The 17,749-nt window shown below is 33.2% G+C and overlaps 1 protein-coding gene across 1 annotated transcript; it reads left to right on the forward strand.

The window, feature by feature from the left end:
* The first annotated feature begins 461 nt into the window (after positions 1-461).
* On the forward strand, positions 462-6,987 carry LOC133296055 (5'-adenylylsulfate reductase-like 5). The gene is made up of 4 exons (XM_061495009.1): positions 462-992; positions 5,431-5,612; positions 5,763-5,887; positions 6,233-6,987. Exons 1-4 carry the CDS (start codon positions 798-800, stop codon positions 6,667-6,669), a joined length of 939 nt encoding a protein of 312 aa, XP_061350993.1. The 5' UTR covers positions 462-797; the 3' UTR covers positions 6,670-6,987.
* The last annotated feature ends 10,762 nt before the right edge of the window (positions 6,988-17,749 follow it).

A 17,749-nucleotide genomic window follows, 5' to 3' on the forward strand; every position in this document is an offset into this window, starting at 1 on the left:
TCATTCTGGAATGCTTTTAGATCTAAGTTGCTTATGGAGCATGTGACATTTGACATGCAACATCTTTCTATATAATTTCTTTGGGCCTTGCCCTCCACTTTTATAAAAAATTAAAAAAATTCATACACTAAGCATATAAATCACATAAAAATGCTCTTTATTTTATAAAAAAAAAATTGACAAACAAAATATTATACAATTCAACTATAAAATATATTGAAGATTATTCGTACTAAAAAAAATATAATGAAGATTACTAATCATAAGAAGAAAAAGTCTTGCGTGGGAACTACACTATTTGGTCAAGCAACTTATGCTCAAATTAAACTAAATTATCTTTCCTTTTCATCTCCATATTACTACTTTAATAACATTGTTATTTGACATATATGTTTTTTTTTTTTTATATATAAAAAATGCTATAAAAAAATGATGCTCATGCAAGCAAGCACACACGAGGTATACTCGGAGTAGGAGAGAGAAAGCTATAGTATCCGAATTTCCGATAAAGAGAGAGAAAGTGCATAACCAGAACCATAAATATATCCATCATTCCAATTTCGAGCTGGAAAAGGTTTCTTCCCTGTCCTTTGCCTCTCTTTTCTTAGAACCAAATCACCCAACCCAACCTAACTTAACCAAACCAAACCAAACGTCCAAACCTAACCTCATCCATTTCATTTCACAACCGCCACCGTCACCGTCACCGCCGCCGCGAGACACCAAAAGTCTTTTTTTTTTGTTTCCCCTTTTTACCCTTTTGTTCGTCTTGTATTTACTCTCCATACCCTTCTTCAATGGCGTCTTCTCCTCCATCCATGGCTTCTTCTTCGCTTCTTCTCCTTTGTTTGACTGCTATGTCTTTGGTTCAATCTGCATCTTCCTCATCTGCGTCTTCTTCTCCCCCTTTGTGCCTTCCCGAGCCTCCTTCGTTTCTCTATAATCTTCAATCTCAGTGCCCCATCTTGATCCAATCGAATCCACCACTTCAGGTACCTCTTTCTCTGATTTCAAGTTTGCCCCCTTTTTCATTTTTCATTTTTGGGGGTAATTTTCGTGATGGGTATTGATTGGTTGGTAGCTTTTATTTTTATTTATTTATTTCTGGATGTTTATATTGTTTTGTTTTGTTTTTTTTTTTTGATTTATTGAATTTTGTTTCAATGTTTTGCTAGTTTGAAGAACTGGGGTTATTGTTTGATTATGATGTGAAAATGGGGAATCAGGTTCACATCTTGAAATAACAATTAACAAAGACAATTCCTTGCCGGGAATCTTTTTGAAATTTCCTGAATTTGGACTATTGACAATGATATAAAACTGAAGGAAAACATGTTGGGATAATTTCCTAATTTTGTTTTATTTATTTATTTATAATTGGTAGCAAGCAATTGAATTCATTGTACTGCTTGGACATTGAAGATTTGTATTACCACTTTTGAGGAGGACAACCATGAATATGGTTATTGCTTGGAAGCAATTAACTATTGTACTATTTGTGCTTTTGGCTGAATTGGTACATCAGGGTCAGTTTTGTTGGATCCTACGGCATCAAACCAGAAGTTGGCTTGTTAAGAAAAAACATTTAGAGAAGTAATTATTGTGAGTTTAAGATTTGGGATCTAATTAAAGCCTTCGCAGGAATTAATTTACCATCTGGGAATTAATTAAAGCCTTCACTAACATCTAGATAAGTATACCATTTGTGTTGTTTGTAGTTGATTATTTTTACTGGGTGGCATGGTTTCATTGGTGTTAACCATTGTTTAAAAACTTGGCCCGACTATCGACTTGGCCGAGGTCAGGGCTCACGGGTTCAATCGGGGGGTCACGGGGTTACTTCGCTGACCCGATTTTATATATTAAAAAAATATAAATATATATCATATATGAAAAATTCAAAAAAATCAAACTACCAATCATCAAAGATTCAAAATATATTTAACATAATTCAACCAATTACATCCACAAGTTAATATTATAATCAAAGTATCAAAGTATCAAAGTATAAAACACATTCCAATGGAGTTAATGAAAAGTTATATCATCAGATTCAAGCCCTCCTTGTCCTTCTCCACCATTGTCGTCCTTCCCCTTCAAAAATTTTGCTGCTTCTTGCAATACCAGAATGAACTTCTCTATATCATTTGAAGTCACAAACAGCAACAACTGAAAATTGACGTCATGATTCTCATGAATAAAAATTATACAATATTATGTGAAATGAGATCCATTACCCAAAAGAGAACGACGGAGAAGAGGTGGCGGCGCAACGAATCAATGGTGGGGAGAGAAGAACTAGCACGAGGGAGGAGAGGGAGAGAGAAGACCAAAGAGGATTGGAGGAACCACCACCATGACGGAGGATAGGCGGAGGAGGTCACCGAATCAGGGAGATTGGGTCTGGGTCTGGAAGAGAAGTAGATGAACGATTCAGATTTCAGATCTAGTTCTAGATTTAGGTAGCAACGAGTTTTTGTTTTTACACACCAAATGACGTCGTTTCATATGTAAATTTAAAAATAAAATGCAGTGACCCCCTCTGATCCCTCTAACCTGGGAGTCATCGAGACTCGGGCTGTTTTTGAGGGGTCAGAAGGGTCAACGTACATGCAGGGTCTAACTGTTGACCCTAACCCTCAGAGAGAGGGGGTCAGTGACCTGGCAGAGTCAACCTCGGGAGGGGCGGGGTTTTAAAACACTGGTGTTAAGAACAAATTACCTCCATTTGGGGTCCTCTAGTAAACATCTAGAGAGTGATCCTTAAATATCCTTGAAATTATTTTACTTGTGATAATATATTGTATTAATTATAGCTTTGATTCATGTGGAGATTGCATTAATTTCTCATTTTTAACTTTTACTATGAAATGTTTTACCGATTATATGCCATGCATATGTAACTTGGCAAATATAATGCTATTAATTTCTATGATCTTCTCTAGCATCTTCTTAACCACTCGATGAGACACCATCGTGGTAACTCTGTTCTGGGGAAAAAAATTCCGGTGAAAACTTGTGAATGATGATTATATTTTCCTTAAGAAAATAGACAACATTTTGATGATGTCAATCAAGTAATTCACACTGTAACTGTAGTTCCAAATAATGTCGTCAATTTAGTTGCCATTCTATTAAACCTTTAGTTACATAACCGGGTAACAAAAACAAAATGTTGTTTAAAGTCAAGAAAACAGAGGATATTTTAAAACTTCTCATTTTACTACAAAAGTTGACCATTAAGTCAGTTATACACGCTCGTTTAAATAATTTCTTGAATGTAGTTTGCATTTGTTGAACCTTTACATGACCCATTGGTCATATGCTTGGAAATATGATAAGCATGTAATTAAACTAAGATCTAGTGCAAAATTGATTATCTAACACATGCTATATTCATTGCTTGAAATCAGTCAACTTTACCAGAAGCTCAAAATACCAAAAGGAGTGTATTGGAAATCTTCATATTACCTAGATAATACTATTTGTTCTTGTGAATAAATTTGCTTCAGCTATGAGCCTTAATCACTGTGGACCGTGATTTCTATTTGTCTTTCCTTTTAACTGGATCATAGCTCATTGGTTGGTCATCATTTTCAATCTGTCCTTCTGGAATGTGAGATCTGCAATGTATCAAACTGAACTTTTGAATCACATATTAGCAAAAGATTGCTATTGATTAAGCAACTAAGTGCTACGGCTTTTGGGAACTTTTTTTTTTTGGATTGAATACTGATCAGTAATGACTAGTTGGAATTGAATAGTGTTACATGTGTTGGTATTTTAGTACTTAAGAAGCACAGGTGTTTTGTGTATGTAGAAAATTTTCTAGTCCTACAGTTGCATGTGATCATTTTCCCATCATCTTTTGATAAGAAATGGCAAATCTAACAGAAAGCATATGAACAAGTAATTAGGCTTGATCTGACTAATAAAAAATAGTTTTTTTTCTCTTCCATTGATAAACTACTGATTCCTTTCCCTTTTTTCTCTGACTCAGCCCCTAAAAGGAATCCCATTGATGAAAATAGATGCAAACCAAATAAACTGCATTGTTTTATATTCTTCCTCTTCCCCCCTCCCCCACACTCCCCCTTGGGTTATTTGTTGGGTCTCCTCACTGACAGTACATTCTCATCTCCTGGTCAGATGGTTAATTGAACTCGTATGTACTGCAAAACCTGTCATTGACAACCAAGAGATGACCCACTTAAAATTTCACATACCCAGAATCGTAGTAGTTCATTAATATGTCTTGTTACTTTCAGTTGATGAAAATAAATGATTGTTTTGAGTAAATTGACCTCTGCTCCGTTGGCATTTATGTTGTTGATCTTGAACACCAAAATCATAAGGATGACGATAGGGACTATAACATCCTCAGGATTAAGTAGAAATGCTTGCTCTAATATTTGATTTCGTAAAACCATGGAATGGGATTGTATAATACCACCACTACTACTCTGTTTCTTCTCTTCAATGGATAACTAACCAATTGAAAAGCCATGCTCTTTCTTCCTAAAGAAGCTGTTTACCAACCATCCATTACCTATATACTTCTTACTTTAGTTCTTACCCCATTAGGTGATGTTAATTCAATCGTGTCATCTTTTGTTGACATGGAAAATGTGGTTTATTTTTTATGGTTGTTGTATTAACCCATGAGGGGGGCCAAATCAACTTGGGTGTGCATGGAACTTGGTTGCAGAAGGTAACTTATTGAAAGTATATGCTCAGCTGAAATTAAGAAGAGAAATCAACACAAAATTTAACTTGGTTAAACCAACAGTGAACCATAGGCCTACTTCCAAGAGCAATATGAAGCTAATGAAGATTTCAAGGAATAAATGTTCAACACTCAAATCCTTATGCTAATTCTCCAAATGCCTCACGTTGAAAGATATTATGTGATTAACTTAGCTATTGAATTAAATCGACACATAAATTCCTTATTTGGTTGCACCATGGGTTTATTGGGTCAGGTCACATATCGGGTCAAGCTCAAAAGATTTGGGAGGTCTCCTTTTTATGTGGTTAGCTAGGAATGATAGTTGTGGGCTTAACATCACATCTTGACACAACGCCCAATTTTTAGGTTCATGGTTCTTAATTACTTCATTCCTTTCCAATATATGATTTCTTCACCCGCACTTGAATTTCCGGAAAAGCTTCTTTTGTGATGGAAAAAGGGACAAATTTGGTTTGGACTTTGGAGAAATATTTGTGTTTTTTTTTCCTATCGTTGCATTGTTGTGATTTAGAGTTCCCCAAAATGCTTATTTGTCTTTCAGCCTCACAGTTTGAGCAATTAATTAAATGTTTTAAAGATTTTATTTTATTTGTTGACTTCTCTGGTTGTGTGTTTTGTTAACTTATACCAATTTGCATATTATGGTGACATATATTTAGTTTTTTATTTTGAATTGTCAGGTGGATGGAAATTTCATAGAAGGAATTTTGTCTGGCAAAAAGAGGATTGAATATATTTCCATACTCTTCTATGCTTCCTGGTGCCCATTTTCACGCAGAATGCTTCCTAAATTTGAAATTCTTAGTTCCATGTTTCCTCAAGTGGAACATTTTGCTCTTGAGCAATCATCAGCTTTGCCAAGGTTAGGCTAGTGTGATTTAAGCAATTTTGAATATATTTTTCCTTTTGTACTTTGTATGTTATATATGAATGTGAAATCCTGAGAGATTAGCATACTTAGTTACCTACCTTTATAAATGTATGTTGATGTCTGCATTTTTTTTCTTTGCAGCTTATATTCAAAATATGGAATCCATAGCTTGCCTGCTATATTGCTGGTGAACCAGACATCAAGGTTGAGATATCATGGTCCAAAAGATGTTCTCTCCCTTTTGGGATTTTATGAGAGAAACACCGGTAAGCACATCCTGAATCTTTTTTGTAAATTTCCAATGGATTATTTAAGACAGCCATATTTTACCTTGATTAACAACTCAGGTGAATTCTGAGAAACTTCAATAACCGATAATAATCTCAGGGTAATACTTTTTTTATGTTGCATAAGAGAAGTATTATCTCCTACTCAAACAATAAATAAGAGAGAGAAAAAAGTTGAAGGTGAGAGAAAAAAAATCTTGTAGGACCCATTTAAAAAATGTGAGTGTAGGAGATAATATTTCTCTTATGCAATATAAGAAAAATATTACCCATAATCTTATCATGTAAAGCTCATGCCTCCATTGACCTGTCTGCATGTCTCAGGATTCAAAGCAAATAGTGATGTTGTTGTTGGTCAACTAAGCAGTATGTTGAGTGATGAGAATCCAACTACAAAGTCATTGATGGGTTTGTCTCTGAGAGAAACATCAAGCAAGGAACCCTACTTCGTGTTCTCAGTATTGTTTCTCTGTTTGAGGATACTTCTTTTTGTGTTTCCCAAGATCGTATTGCGTCTCCGAGCATTCTGGGTTTCATGTGTTCCTCATCTGAACATGCAAATATTTGGTGAGACAAGCCAAGTGATGGGGCGTGTGCTTCACGCGATTGATGTGAGGAGGATTTGGACCAAGCTAAGACTATGCAAGACCAGGAGTTTTCATGAAAGGGCAAGGAGTGCCCAGGTTTGGGCTTCATCTCTGGCTTCTGTTTCATTGGGTGAGTCATCGTCAGCTAGGTCATCATCTCAAGGTTTGAACTAACAACCTTATCATGTGATTTTGAGGGTAGTTAAAGAGTTTATTTTTATCAGATAATATCCTCAAGCTGCAGTGAAGCTTGGCAGCAAATAGTCTTCTCTCTTGCTAATTTTAATATTAGTGGTAATAGCCAAATGTTGGTTTCTGTTGAAGTTGGGTTTTGGGAGGAAGAACAGGCATGTATATTTTGAGTACTGCTTTCCTTTTGTGTAAATTAGTTGTTTCTGAATGAAATTACACACACATTACTGTAATATAAGCATTCTACTCCCCACCCCACATATACACACACACACACACACACACAAAAAACATACATACATACATACACATATTACCCATTACCGGAATGAATCATCTCATGTCACATGATTTTATGTGGATGATTTTTGATATTTATATACAAATCAACGATTATCCGAGAAAGCATCAGGAAAGAATAATAGTTGACTTGTTTATAGACTACAGCCATTGTCTCACAAGGTCAAATGACATGAGAGGATTCACTCTCTATGCCCACTACCAATCTTAATTTACTAAGTTTGAAAAAAGAATAGAGTGATTCAGGCATTACCCAGAAGTAAATTGATAGAAAGATGAAGTGCAAAAATGCAGGGTGTAGCAAGAGAAATGTGCAAAAATGTAAAGGTGCTGACAAATATAAAGGCAATGGAAGCAAAGTGTTGAATGTAAAACAACAGTATAAGTAAATGAGCAAGAATTTAAAGATACATCAAAGACGAACTTGTATCAATGGGAATGACGAGAAATATTAATTCCATTGCATTGAAATTAAAGGTACATGAAATCTGTACTCATAGTGTTACATAGATGTCTCCCATTGAGGGTAAAGTATGTTGATATAGGGGGTGTTCATAGTGGCAATGGTAGAGACCAAGCACTAGTGGAGTTTCCCATGGTGCATAAGGGGGGTTGTGTGTGGAAGTGGCTAAGGTGACTCTCCTTAGTCACAGCCGTAGTGGCTGAGTGGAGAAGAACTTCCTCTCTCCATGTGTGAGAGGGGTATTTAGAGAGGAGAGTCCTCTCTTCATGGGGGCTTGAGCTGGTCAGCCCATGAGCTGTCTCATCAAGCTGTCCACTGTCAGTGTACAGGGGCAGCAGCAGCAGTGCATGATGGAGAATGTCTTAGTGGTGAGTCTCTATGGCTTCCCATGGGTGTCCTCTAGAAGGTTCTAGAATGTGGGCTTTGAGAGATTGGGCCCATCTGGTGGGCCTAGAAAATAGCATCCGGAACAGGAGTCCCTCAGCTTGGTAGCTTGAAGGAGTCAAGGTGTCAAGATATATGGCAGCTTAGGCCGGATACCCGTAGTGTGTATTGTTCTAAGAAGAATATAATGTAACCGATCGATAATACGTCGGCGTTCATGAGTTGTTTATTTGTGATTTGTCAAGTGTGTATCGTGTCCCAAGGACAACGTCTTTTGTCAAATTATCTTTGTCTAAAGCTTAGTACCTTCATATTTGGACTTTTGCCGTAACAATGAATGGTTAAATTGAGAAACGTGTCTGCTTTGTTTCTCTGAGAACTTTCCCTTTTATTAAGTGTCTCTTATCAAATGTGTCTCATTGACAACATCTAAATTTCTATATAACTTCTCTTTAGATAAGCTCTTCAATTTTCAAGTTTGCTCGATAATTTTTTTTTGAGTAAATATTTTTTTTGGTCCTCAGCAAATTTTATGATGTCCACTTTAGTCCTTAGCAAATAAAAAGGTTCATAGTGGTCTCTAAGAAATTCAAAATAGATCTATTTTAGTCTTTTTGAGGACTAATATGAGTCTTTTTTGAATTTGTGAGAGATTATAATTTCAACTAAAGGTATCCATTTTGAATTTCTTAAGGACCACGATGAGCTTTTCCATTTACTAGAGACTAAGGCGAGTATCGTAAAATTTGCTGAGGATCAAAAATGGTATTTTTTTTTTTTTATGTGGTTAAACTGTTTGCTGATTTTTTTGTTATCAACTGATGGTAATATCTAATTTTGAACCATTTATGAAAATAGAAAGTTCTTTATTTTATATATACTAATTAAAAGGTTCGCGACAATTAATATTATTGGTTTAAGTTTTTGTGAATCTCTATATTAAGCTGGCATACATATTCTCTAATATAGCACATTCTTTTTGTATAAAGCGGAGTTTTCCCTTTTTCCATTTATAGGACATATCAGTCATAATTGGGTATCGATCTGTTGGTTAGAGTAATGCTCTTTTTGCACGAAAACCAATTTCTTATTTGTACGCGAAAGGCTCTAATTGAAAATTTCAATGCTATGATAAGACTTAAGAGTAATTTTTTAATGAACTTTTTAGACCCTTATGGCGTGGTTTTTACATTTGTCGGATACTTGTGTCAGGAAAATAAAATAAAAAATAATTTTTAATATAAGCTTTTCTATTAAAATACTCACCGACATGGCTTTGTGACAACCAATTTGGTTTGGGTCTCCGTGTTGTCGAAGAGAGAGGGTGAATAATCATCAAAATTTTTGAATCCGTACAATAAAAATGATATAATTAAATCTACAATTAAAGTGCACTTTCTGAACTCTATATATTTACGAAAAATATAACATCACGATTCAAATTCAAAAGGTAACCTTCTTGTAGATGAAATAACACATTCGATCGACATAAAAAGACATATCAATTTGACATAAAAAACACATTCATTCGACAACAAAAAAATACATCTTTTGAAATCAAATTTCTTATTCATAATTAATGAAATTTAGACCCAAAAATCCAATACTCCATGCTGGTGGAAAAGGAACTATAAACTTGTATTATTATTGTTGTTGTTGTTGAAATAAACTTGTAATTCAAAGAGTAACTTGCAAGAAGAATTCATGTATACCCGTTAAGTCACTCAACATAGTGAAGAGAAAGCTAACATTGACGCAGGAGATCACTAAATGAGAAGCCAAACCATATAAAACTATTGCCAGTTAACCCTGCTCTAACTGATGCTCATTGTGCTATAAATTTTTAAGTTATTACAGCTGTACTATCTTCAATAGAGAATACATCTTTCAAAGTTAAGTGGAAAAATAACATGCTACCAAATATGTTTTTGAGAAGGGATGAAATGTTTTAATTATAACTAAGTTTTTATTCGGGATTAGTCTCATAAATAATTTGAAGAGTTAAAATTTGTGGGAATATCTAAAGCTGACTTGCCTCAAAACGATAATTAGAATCAGCATATCAAAAAGGAAAAAAAATTCAGGATAAATCTTCTTTTACTTGTTTTAACATAATTATATCATTAAAACTCTCTACTATTTATTAGTATATTAACGGTTATAATATTAATGAGAAAGTTAGTAATATAAAGTTTTTTTTTTAATTAATATCTGAATGATTATTTGAACTTTTTCATGCTAAAATAAAACTGAAACGGGATACCCAAAAAAACAAAAAAATAAAACTTAAACGAATTGATTCCCTAAGATTTCACATGGTCAAATTTTCAAGTTAAAATTTTGTAAACTCTAATAAATTTCACATATATGATATATATAATAGAAAAGATAAATACAGAGTTTATATTTATTTAATATTTATTGAGATTAGGTTACCTAGATCATTTGAAAATGGTAAGTACCAACGAGAAATTCTGTCGAAATGATTGATTAATAGTCCTCTGTATTGCTATAATATCAAAATGACTACAAAACTATGACCACTGATTATAACAATCGATAATTGAAGATTGATCATTAGCCAATTTGCATTCTTCATGTCAGTTCGTAATAAGTGTAGTCAATAAACATGCAAATGATTATTTTGCAAAAACATAAGATTTTCTATAAAATCACGCGATAATGGAGATTAATATTGACTAATTAAAAAAAATCCATTTAAGAATTAACTAGGAATTAAAATATACTTTCGATAGAAATTATAGAACAGAGAAAAATAAAGAACACACTTGAGAAACCCAAAGTTAAATATCTGTTTTAAGAAAGGAAAAAAGGGTTTAATTAATTTTCCCAGCGAATAAAATTACTTCTCTTTTTTTTTATCATCGTATATAAATTTCATATATTTTTATATTTGTATACGAGATAATTTTATCTTATATAACCTTAATAACATTAAATCCTTATCCTTAAAAAATTAGAAAGCAATTAATCAAGGGAGGGAGAACGTCAAACACTGAGTGTTGTATTTATCTTCTTGGATCTTTTTCTCTTGAAGTTTCTCTTTATGTCATTTTCAGTCCATCTTTATATTTATAATATATAAGTCTGGCTAGCAAATAATGAGAGCCCAACATCTGTCCTGGGAATAATTTGTGTGTGTGTGTGAATACAAGTCATGTGAATCTCTCTAAAACTGCCACTTTAGTTCCCTTCAATTACAACATGATCTCACCTAGCTTCTACTTAAATTCCTTATTTTTCTTTGTGCTTAAAGAATTTCTTTTCCTTTCACCCACATCAACCATTTTAACCTCTTTCGTCCACAATTTACTGAATCATTATGGAATTTAATTACAATCATTATGATTTTTATATTGATCCATGATATTTTTTTTTTTTAGTATTTAATGATCCATGATATTTAACTATGACATTATGATATATAATTCCAACGTTGCTTATAATTTGCTGCAAGAAACAAGGACGGGAGATAAACATCAATTATTACAGCATAGCTCCCATGGAACTACCCAAAAGGCCAAAACAAGTATTGGGGAATATTATAATCCATTCTTGACACGTTTGCATAAATATATATGACTAAGGAAATGGCCACGTTAATCTATGCACAAAATTTAAAATTTTAATGTGACCTGTTCTAACATGTCTACTTCCACAAATAAGGTTAAATCAAGTGTCAAAATAAAAAAAATTAAAGAATAATAAATAAATCTTTTACTTCATAACTCCACTATTCTTACATCTCAAAACCTTGTGAAGTCATAGTTTTTGAGATTCATTACAAGACACGTTTCCTCGCGTTCTCATTCTCATAGCGTAAACAATTCATTACAACCTATAAGAACTTGTTTGAAAAGCAATCATCCTTACACTCTTTATGACTTTTTTAGTTTTGTAGTAGAAATAAATATTTTTTATATTTACGTATTTCTATGGAAGAATAATTGATTTTGTGGAATCATAAAAGTATCTGTGAATGATATGTAATTTAATTATTACGGTCCCAAACCGCTAATGCATGCGTACCTTTTGAAAGTTTAGATGCGCAAGAAAGCTCATTCTCTATAACAAATTCTTTCATGATAGCATTTTAGTTAATCATTACACGGGTATGTTATACTTACAACTATTTTTTCTTACAATTTTGTCTATGTACTTTGGAGAATACACCCACCAATCCAACATAGATAAGGTTGTAAGTATAACTTTGCTTATTATATTATATTGATATTAAATAATTGTAGTGTTATCAATTAGTATTAATAAACTAATTATATTAATATCAATTGATTATGATTGAAATCCATTAGGATTATTATTATTTATTACCATTACCATGTTATTGTAAATTCTTTTTATAAAAAGCTAGTTGGTGGAATGGAATAAAAAACAAGAAGAAAGTTATTTCCGGCAAAAAATAAATAAATTAAAATATCACTTTTTTAATAAATAATTAGGAATAAATTGCTATTTTGAACCTAATTATGAATATTCTGTACTCATTCACGCCCAAATTGGGCGGGACCATTCACGCCTAAGTTAGGCGTGACTCACAAGATATTCACACCTAATTTAGGCGTGATTCATATGATGTTGACAAGTGGCACAAAAAGTTACAGTTCAACCGTAAAACTTCAGAAGGCCATAACTTTTGACTTGGGTATCCAAATCACGTAATTTTTTTGATTTCGCATAACTTTTCGAGATCTATGTAATGACATCACATTTGACATATTTTATCTCTCACAAACACAGTTCAAATTTGCAACAATGATACTATACGAACATTTAAACCTAGAAGCATCCAAGTTCTTTTCGAATCAACACCAAACACAGTCTTCTACCTACTAGAACCTCTCATCCCTATCTTATGGGCTGTATTCTTATCACTGTGAATAGAGACTTTATCATTTAAGTTGTGGTCTGAAATTAAAGATGGCACCAAAGTGGATTAGTCCATCCATAAATAAGGATACTTAATGTCATATTAAAATATATATTTTCTACCAAGTGTTTTAAAAAAATAGTGTACAAGGTTAATGAATCGCAATACGTATCGTATATCGTTTGGCCGATTTTTTGTATCGTGAATCATATCGAATTGTAAGATGTAGAAATATAACAAAAAATAATTTAAAAATATATAACTTTTTTATGACTTTTATCGAACTGTATCATAAGTTATATCCTTTTGTTTTATGACTTTTTTTTCTTTAAAGCCATTTAAATTATGTATGACCTAAGAGAAAGAAAAAATAAATACATTTAAAAGAAAAATAAAAAAGGACTAATGGGTATAAGAAAAGAAAACTACACTTGAAATCGAATCCTGAACTCTGAAGTTTGGAAACGGTCTCTGATACAAAACAATGGCTAGGTCTTTTTGGCTAGATTCGTTGGAAGCTTATAGCCTCTGAATGGTTTTCAAAAATAAAATCCTTCTTCCTTAGAGATTTAAAATATTTATTTAATTATTTCTTTTATTAATACAGATTTTTCAAATTGATTTTTGAGTTTAAATCATAAATCAAATCTTTATTACGTTTTCCTTATTAATAATGATATTTTCGATTTTTTTTAATTTAAATCACAAACCAAATCTTTATTTATTTTTTATATTAAAACTTAAAAACTTGATTTTTTTAATTTAAATCACAAACCAAATCTTTATTTATTTTTTTATATTAAATCACAAACTTAGAACTCGGAGGCTTCTAGGTTTAAACGTTCTTATAATATCATTATTGTAAATTTGAACTGTGTTTGCGAGAGATAAAATATGTCAAATGAAGTGTCACTGCGTAGATATCGAAAAGTTTTGTGAAATCAATTTTTTTTTACCTGATTTGGATACCCGAGTTAAAAGTTATGGCTTTCCAAAGTTTTACGGTTCATAAGTTGACTTTTTTTTTTCTACGTGTCAACACCAGACGAGTCACGCCCAAATTAGGCGTGAATGGTCACGCCTAATTTGGGCATGAATGAGTGTAATATTGCGTAAATAGTTTCAAAATAGCTATATATTCGTAATTATTTATTAAAATAGTAATATTTTAATTTTTTTGCTAGTTATTTCCTCCCAACAACTCTCATCCTTTTAATCTCTGTCTAATTTTCTGGCCTTACTTTGTTTGCCTCATCTCATTCTTTACTCCCTCGAATTCTTTTCCTTACATTGGTGCTTTCGTTGAGAGAACTCCTCCGCTATGGCAGAAAATACTAGCTCTTGTGCTCTTTCAAATTATAATCCTTTCACAACATCAAAGTTAGCATCTTAGCTTTACTTGCTCACATGCAACAGGCCTCACAACTATGTTCTATGCCATGGCTAATCAGTTTCTGGTGCAACATGTAACACCTTGTGTACATTAGTGTATTAACTAATTATGGTATTAAGCGCAACAAAATAATTAAGAAAAATTCCCTTAAATATCCATATACAAAAGGGTGAGTCAATTTTTTCTTTTCCTTAACATGATATTAACCTCAATTTAACTCAATCATAAACCATATGATTCATACATCTAGCTACCCAAAAGCTTAACATACGACATCCATCCATGGATACATCAATTTTGACTTCAAGCTATAAAAAGTACATCATATGCATTCTCATATACTAGTTCTAAGGAATTACATCAAATTTCTTATATACATGTTACTTAATCACTTGTTTTACAAACCAGAACATATGAAATTGAATCTTATTATACATACTATTTACAAGGTTTTAACAAAATGGTTATATCAATGCTATATCTCCACACACATCATATCACTTTAAATACTCCAAGAAGCTAAGAGTATTCCTTTCTTCTTGTTAGCTAGTCCCTCCTCTTTGAGGACCTGCAACATATCCTAAACATGGTATGGATATAACATATAAAAATCTCAGTAAACTAAGGGTCCTTGGAAGATCACTCTGCCCTTAAGTTCACTTGCCTGCATGAAGGGTTAGATCACATGGTATGAATATAACATATAGCTAAGGGTTAGATCAAAATAAAAACAATTGAACTTGTGCACCTAGTACACTAGGATCACTCCGATGAGTTGCCTGTCAAAACGAATGTCCATATGGATCTTCCAATGGATGAAATCCTCAAGGTAGTCCATAATAAAACTTCCAAGGATTATCCCAACGAATCTGTACTTTTACTTGTCCCCTATCGTTTAATGAGAAACAACTCGTCTCGTCGTGACCTTCTCTTGATTTCTCAAAACTTCTTTTGCTCCATCCCTGTAGTGGTAAAGAACTCATCGTTGTCTCTGCTATGCTAAATCCCCAAGGAAAGTCCATACATAAAATTTCTAAGGGTTGTCCCAACGAATGAAATCCCCAAGGAAAATCCACTTCCAAGGGCTATCCCAACGAATGAAATCCCCAAGGAAGGTCTATACATAATGTTTCCCCAATGGATGAAATCCCAAGGAAAGTCCATGTATGAGTTCAATTGGCTAAGGAACTAAACAATCAATTTATCATATAAGTTTTCAAATGCATATTATCTCTTCCACTAATTATACAATCTAGCTATTGAAATTTAATTATAGGAGTTACTTGACATTCAAGCAACTCGCTCATAAGGGTGAAAAACAAAAACTTTAATCTTTGTTATTTGTTGCGGAACCTGTAACTCCTTACAGTCTTCATGAGTAATGCCTAGAATTTACTCGTTAAAACATGTTAGGGTTTAGAATTACCTTGATCACTTGAAGGTGTCAAAGAGGATGATACCCTCTAACGGTAATCTACACGGCTGCCCCTTGATTGCCATGAGAACTTTTTCTCCTTTGAATCCTTCTTCTCCTTGGATGTTTGCTAGGAAATGGCAATGTGAAGGTTTCAAGTGTTTGGGTTTATTTTTCTCAAGACAAAGACGGTGTCTTGAGGTTAGGTCTAGGGCAATAATGGAGGAATAGGATGAAGAAGAGTGAAGAACCAAGATTGGGGTTTCTTGGTCTAAGAATAGGGAACTAGGCTTCTTGGTTGGAAGTACTTATGTGGGTCACCACTTTCTTGTTATTTTATTAGGGTTATGATCAGTAATTTGAATAACACTAGTTCAGCCCATATCCTCAGATTCAGTTGTTCACTTTAGGATATTGTTCTATCATGAAGTGAGAGAAAGAATCTCCTCATTTGAATTCAAAATTCAAATGATAACACTTTATGAATTTAAAATTCAAGAAGGATTCTAGAATCCTCTTGAATTTGTCTTCCAATCAAGAAGGATCTTGAATTCGAAATTCAAGTCCAATGGATTATATCCAAGTAGTTCGAATTTGAACATGGGATCTAGGAGCTTCTTATAACAAATCGCCTAGCATCTTCATCAAATCCTTTGATTATTGCTTCAACAACCTTGTTTGAATTCATAATTCAAATAACAAAGTTGTTGAAAGAAGCCTTATCTAATCTCCATTGGATATAGCTTTGGATAATTCAAAATTATCTGTAACAACCTAACATCTTAAATTTAAAATTCAAACGTAAAATTCAAATTTAAATTTAAATTCAAATTCAATCTTGTCCTAATTCATAATTTAAATTTAAATATGAATTTGAATTCAAAATTCAAAATTAAAATTTCTAATTGCGCCAAAACTTATTTTGGCTAAGTCAACTATTTAACTTACTAGGACTCATGGCCTAAGACCCTATTGGGCCTACTAACATATTTGGGCCTATTAGTGAATAAACTAATTTCTCACTAAAAGCCCAAATGGGGCGCATGACATAATTGAGCTTAGAGTCCAACTCCAATCCATTTACACCTATAGTATTGAAAAAACCCAATAACAATTATTAGCCCTAACTTGCTAAATTAAGAAATCAAGAACAACCTTAATGTGTAACCCATTAGGCCCAATTAGTCACTAACCTAAATAAACTTTGACCAATTAAACTCCTTTAACGAGCCCAATTTATTTAATGTCCACATAAGACACTAGCAATGCTTTGTGACCCCAAAACTAATCGAGTTGATCAAGTGATCCACCTTTCTAATATGGATACCGTGCCGACATCATCGCTCACATCATCGTTCATATTTAGTCGAGAGCAATGATATAGTATTATCTCTCTTGGTTGACCAAATATAGCTTTTTATGGAACTAGAAACTTTCTTCTATTGACTATAAGATAGATCATGACTCCACATGATCGTTTACTATACATAGATTCCTGAGTAAACTAAAAGTCATTCAAGTGCTATCGATTATTGTGAACGACTAATCCCTTGTAGGGGACTGTGAGTCCTTTCGGCATGTCCATCTATACTCATATATTCAAGTTATTCCCAAGAGTACACTGTTCTCTCCATTTTCAAGCAGATAGAGTTGTACAATCACAGTATAACCCTAGGACATAATGTTTGATGCCATCCTCAAGTCTAGGACAGTCCGCACTACCAAACAATGAGAGTCTTTACAAATCCAATTATACTCTCTACAATGAATCCTTGTGGAGTCTCTCGACGGGTCAGTTCAGTGCCATATGTTCTCTAACAAATCCACCCACGACATTAGCTTAGGCATCACTATGCCTGCATTCCATGAGGTCTCTACCTTGTATCTTTACACAAGTAGATGATGTCGTATTAGTCTTATTGAGATCACCAATTTCCTATTTTGGTGATTCAAGATTAGGAGCAAATTTCAGGCAATAGACATATAGTGTTTTCGAGTCCTTATGATCATGATCCTTATCATAGATCCTTGAGTGAAACACTTGTTCTTATTAACCGTAAAATATAGGCGAGACATAAATATAATAAAGATAAAGTATACTTAAATGTATAAATCATGAAATATCAAATAGTACAAGATGTTCATCTTATAAAATAAATTGTCTCAAGGACACCTATATACTAACAGCCCCTAGTGCAT

The sequence above is a fragment of the Gastrolobium bilobum genome, unplaced genomic scaffold (genome assembly GCF_033153095.1).
Source record: "Gastrolobium bilobum isolate Gb01-03AN ecotype WA unplaced genomic scaffold, APGP_CSIRO_Gbil_v1 utg33257, whole genome shotgun sequence".
NCBI classification, from domain to species: domain Eukaryota; kingdom Viridiplantae; phylum Streptophyta; class Magnoliopsida; order Fabales; family Fabaceae; genus Gastrolobium; species Gastrolobium bilobum.